This window comes from Hipposideros armiger, unplaced genomic scaffold (genome assembly GCF_001890085.2).
Source record: "Hipposideros armiger isolate ML-2016 unplaced genomic scaffold, ASM189008v1 scaffold_25, whole genome shotgun sequence".
Lineage (NCBI taxonomy): Eukaryota > Metazoa > Chordata > Mammalia > Chiroptera > Hipposideridae > Hipposideros > Hipposideros armiger.
Genome location: NW_017731375.1, coordinates 5,509,829 through 5,515,190, shown reverse-complemented (window position 1 = coordinate 5,515,190; position 5,362 = coordinate 5,509,829). Strand labels below are relative to the sequence as shown.

General features: G+C 49.7%; 1 protein-coding gene across 1 annotated transcript in view; it reads left to right on the top strand.

The window, feature by feature from the left end:
- The window catches only part of STK10 (serine/threonine kinase 10), a 96,227-nt gene that overhangs the window by 83,409 nt on the left and 7,456 nt on the right, over positions 1-5,362 (top strand). Inside the window, 3 exon segments of the mRNA XM_019635936.1 lie at positions 607-960; positions 1,448-1,827; positions 2,302-2,363. Of these exon segments, the coding sequence (XP_019491481.1) occupies positions 607-960; positions 1,448-1,827; positions 2,302-2,363 (796 nt within the window).

The window sequence follows — 5,362 nt, the reverse complement described above, 5'->3', positions numbered from 1 at the left end:
TCCCAAGAGGGGTCAGGGAGGGCACGGTGAGGCCCCGGAGGTCCTTGGGGGATGTCTTGCCTCGACTCAAGGGGCCAGGAATAGGGGAACCGTGCGGAAGCCGATGGCCTCTGCTGCTCCCTCACTGACACCCAGTGTGTGTCACTTGCACGCTTTTTTTCTTTTCCCTTTCCTTTCCTTGTCCTGCCTTTCTATTCTCTTTCTCATGCATTAGAACACTTTTAGGTACCAATTTAAATACCACCCCTGCCAGGGAGCCTTTTCTAATCTCCCCTGACCAGCTGAGGGCCCCTGCTGTGGTGGCCAGAGCACCCTTTACTCTGCAGGTGTCCCCTTAGTGGGGCCACAGATAACCCGAGCTCTGGCTGCCCAGCTGCTGTGGGAGGTTCGTGCAGGTGCAACATGTACTGAGTTTTGAAATACAAACAGGTGTTTGGTGAAGGAATAATTCATATTTGTCAAGACTTTTTAAAATACGAATTGACATCTGCCATGAAAATGAGAAACCATCCGTTGTAGTGTACACTGTGCTTTGAGATTATAGCTCGTGATGGCATGCTGCCACCGATTAGATGAGAAGGCACTTAGAAGACTCCAAAATGTTAGTCACCGTCATTTTTAAAGTGAGAACAGAGGCTGTTACTTAGCAGCAGACGTGCAGTGACTCAGCCTTGCTGTGCTGAGCGTCCTCGGCCTCGTGCGTGCTGGGCCCCTGGCTGCGTGTGGTGGCCTCTGGCCCCTGCCCTCAGCACCGGCTGGCTGTCCCCTCAGGAGCGGGAGCAGATGCAGCGGTACAACCAGCGCATGATAGAACAGCTGAAGGGGCGGCAGCAGCAGGAGAAGGCGCGGCTGCCCAAGATCCAGAGGAGCGAGGGCAAGACACGCATGGCCATGTACAAGAAGAGCTTGCACATCAGCGGGGCGGGCAACGCGGCCGAGCAGCGCGAGAAGATCAAGCAGGTGGGTCTGCAGGGGCGGAGGGACCCAGGCCTGAGCCTCACACGGTTAGGGGTGTAAAATGTTAGACGCCGCACAGGGTCTCAGGAGGAGGTCTGCGAGTCTCAGCCGGAAGCCGACCAGTGACCCGCTGTCTGATGGACGCAGGAAGGCCGGCGGTGCTTTCTCACGCCCCATGCCCCTTCACACTCCGGTGCTTCTATCCTGCAGCGTCCTCTGCTGGTCAGCCCCTTCCTCTCATTACCAAGACCCCGCTCCCACGCCACTCACGTGGCTCGGGGACATGGAGTCAGTGGCCCTGGGCTCCTGTGATTCCTGCATGATACACATGCTGTCCTAGCACATGTCAGGCACAGTGTCGTGTCCCCGCCAACTCAGGGGGAGGACTTAAAATGGGGGCACAGCCAGTGTGGTGAGGGGTACCAGGGCTGTGCGTAAACGAGTCCCTCCGACAGGCCTCCCCAGGACACCCACCCTTTCTCTGTTGCAGTTCTCCCAGCAAGAGGAGAAGAGGCAGAAGGCAGAGCGGCTGCAGCAGCAGCAAAAACATGAGAACCAGATGCGGGACATGATGGCGCAGTGCGAGAGCAACATGAGTGAGCTGCAGCAGCTGCAGGTACTGTCCGTCCACCGCCCCCCGTTGCCTCAGTTTCCACCAAGGCAGTCAGCTCAGGGGCCAGAGACTCTACACACAGGGAAGGATTCTCATCAGACAAGCCCGGGGTGCAGTGGTTTCAAACCTGCTGTGCTGCATCACATGGGCCAAATCACTTCACCCTCCCAAGCCACAGTTACCACATCCGCACAATGGGAGTGGGGTGCGGGCAGAGTCCCCATTTTGCAGGATTGGAGTGAGGCTTTGAAAATGAGGTGACAGAGCTGAAAGGGCCTGGCCAGGAGCAAAACCAGACAAGTAAGAAAAACTACAGACCAGTATTTCTCATGAACACGGACCACAAATCCTCAATACGGTATTGGCAAATTGAATCCAACATCGTATGAAAAGAATCACACACCATAACCAAGTGGGATTTATCCCAGGCTGGTTCAACATTTGAAAATCATGACATCAACAGGCTAAAAAAGAAAGCTCACATGACCATATCAGCAGATGCAGAAAAAGCATGTGGTAAAAGCCAGCACCTGCTCATGATAAATACTCTTAGCAAACTAGGAACAGAGGAGAACTTCCTTAACTTGATAAAGAACATCTACAGCCTACAGCCAACATCATTTCCAATGGTGAGATGCTCAGAGCTTTCCCACTAAGATCCGCAAAACGGTGTCCTGGTGTTGCCAAGACCCTTGGTGGCCCCCTTTCCTAGGGAGATCCCTGACCTCTAGATTCCTGGTTCCTGAGTTTGCTGCACCCCAGGAGCTGGAAGTTGGAGCCCCCTTGTGGTGGAGTGAGGCACTGTGACAGGGAGGGATGGGCTGGCTCAAACCTCTCACCTCAGGAAATTGCTCAGGCTATGGGATCCATCTGGCACTTTCTGGAGGCATGGAGGCCTGCCAGGCTGGGGGCTGTGCCCTTTGCTGCTGTGTGAATTCTAGCCAAGCCACTCACATCCTACTTCTCCTTCCCATCCCTGCCTCATGGCGTTACTGTGAGGATGACTAGGAGAACCCACCTGGAGTGCTGGGAGCCCAGCTCCTGGCTGGTCACAGGTACTCAGTGCTGCTATGAGTGTTATTCCTAACGAAACCAACTTCTAAACTCCCAGAACCTTTCAGCTTGAAACCCAAAATAAAAATCCCCCAAGGGGGACTTCTGGTCAAGACGGCAGCGTAGGTAAACGCTGTGCTCACCTCCTCCCACAACCACCTCAAAATTACAACTAAATTGTAGACGAAACGTCATTGAGAAGCACCTGAAGTCTAGCTGAACAGAAGTCCTATAACTAAGCATACACAGAAGAAGCCATGTTGAGACTGTTGGGAGGTGGAGAAAAGGAACGGGCAGGTCCCACACACATGGTGTGGCAACTAAGAATTGGGAGGGATATCTTGGCTGAGGAGGGGTCCCCAAAACACCTGGCTGTGAAAACCAGTGGGGATTGCATCCAGTGACACGGAGGGCTGCTGCAGACCTAGGTGCTGCAGGTCTTAAAGGGCCCAAGCACAGACTCACTACCTTACAAACTCACTTGCTCTGGTCTGCAGCACAGAGGTAGCAGCTTGAAAAGCACCAGGGACATACAAGGAGGAATTGATTAGCTTCAGGGCGAGGGCTGGAGGGGTAGGGGTCAGGACAGTCTCCTATGTAGAAGTGCTGGCAGGCGCCATGTTCCTTTGTTGAGTTGTCTGCCCACCTAACTGGGCCAGCAAAGGCAGGCAGCAAACCCGAGTTCTCCCTTCATCTGGCTAAGATTGTTCACCCCACCCCACTCACGTGGCCAAGCCAAACCTCTTCCAGTTGCTCTTCCACATAAGTAGCCCACCTCAGCTCGCACTGTGGATTACGCTAAAATGTCTCAAAGGTCCACAAACCCCAAAGCAGCAGCACCTGGCCTTGATGTGCTCTGTACCTCTTGCTAAGCTACCCTAGGCCTGACACAAGCAGTGGCCAGTCTTGTCTTGGAATGTAGCCTCAACTAAGTGGCCACAAAACTGGCACAAGTAGCAGCTGGTCGCAGTTCACACTGTGGTGCCTACCAAAGGGTCCCAAGTCTGACACTAGTGGCAGCCAGCCTCGGTTGGCAGAACAGCCTGTTCCAAGCATCTCCAAGCCCAGCACAAGCATCAATCAACTGCAGATCACTGCACAGCTCCTACCTCAACCTAAGCACAAAGGGTGGCTGACCTCACCTGCACCAGAGCCCCTTCCAAGAGGCTCCAAAACCAATGTACCTGGTGGCCAGCTTCAGACCACACCAGAGCACCATCAAACCAGCTCCACAAATGATACACCTGAAGGGTGGACTCGACTAGCTCTGGAGCTCCACCAAAGCGACTCTTGCTCCATAAGTCAGCCCCTGCAAAACAGCTTGTTCACTGTAGTCAGGGCTGGTTGTCAGCCTGAGGGTCAGTCCAATCACTGATGTGTCAACAGCAATCAAGGCTCAACTACAACAAGAGGGCACATACAACCCACAAAAGGGACACTCTTGGAGCACCCAACTCAGGTGACAAGGGAGACTGCACCATTGAACCCCACAGGACACCTACTACATAAGGTCACTCTACTAAGACTGGGAGACGTAGCAGATCTTCCTGATACATAGAAACAAACAGAGTTAACCAAAATGAGGAGACAAAGAAACATGTCCCAAATGAAAAAACAGGACAAAACTCCAGAAAAAGATAAAAACAAAATGGAGACAAGCAATTAACCAGATGCAGAGTTCAAAACAACAATTACACGGATGCTCAATGAACTTAGGAGAAGAATCAATGAATTCAGTGAGAACTTGAACAATGAGATAGGAAACATAAAAAATGAACCAGTCAGAAAGGAAGAATACAATAACTGAAATGAATACATTAGAGGGAATCAACAGTGGGTTAGGTGAAGCAGAGGATCAAATCCGTGATCTGCAAGACAAGTTAGTAGCAAAGAAAGAAGAATAAAAAAATGAGGATAGTTTAAGGGGCATCTGGGACAACATCAAGTGTACATACCAACATTCGCATCACAAGGGTATCAGAAGGAGAAAAGAAAGAGCAAAGGATTGAACATCTATTTGAAGAAAAAATGACTGAAAACTTCCCTAACCTGGCAAAGGAAATAGACATACAAGTCCAGGAAGCATAGAAAGTCCCAAAGAAGATGAATCCAAAGAGGCCCACACTGAGACACATCATAATTAAAATGCCAAAGGTTAAGGACAAAGAGAGAATCATAAACGCAGCAAGAGAAAGGCAGTTAGTTACCTACAAGGGAGCTACCATAAGACTGTTGGCTGATTTCTCAAAAGAAACTTTGCAGGCCAGAAGGGATTGGCACTAAATAGTCAAAGTGATAAAAAGCAAGGACCTACAACTACGATTGCTCTACCCAGTAAAACTATCATTTAGGATAGTTTGCAGTGAAGGAGAAATCAGAGTTTCCCAGACAAGAAAAAGGTAAAGGAGTGCATCACCACTAAACCAGTATTACAAGAGATGTTATGGGACTCTTTTAAAAAGATAAAAAATATGAATAAAAAATATAGGAAAGAAAAAATTTTCACTGACAAAGGCAAATACTTAGTAAAAGCAGTGGATTAACCAACTATTAGGCTAATACAAAAATTAAAAGGCCAAAGTAGGAACATCTCATGTAATTACAATAATAAATTAAGGGATACACACACACACACACAAAAGAAATAAAAAATAATGACAAAGCAAATGTGGCAGGGTAAAAGTTGTAGTGATTTTAGAATATATTTGAACTCAAGTGACCATCAACTTAAAATAGATT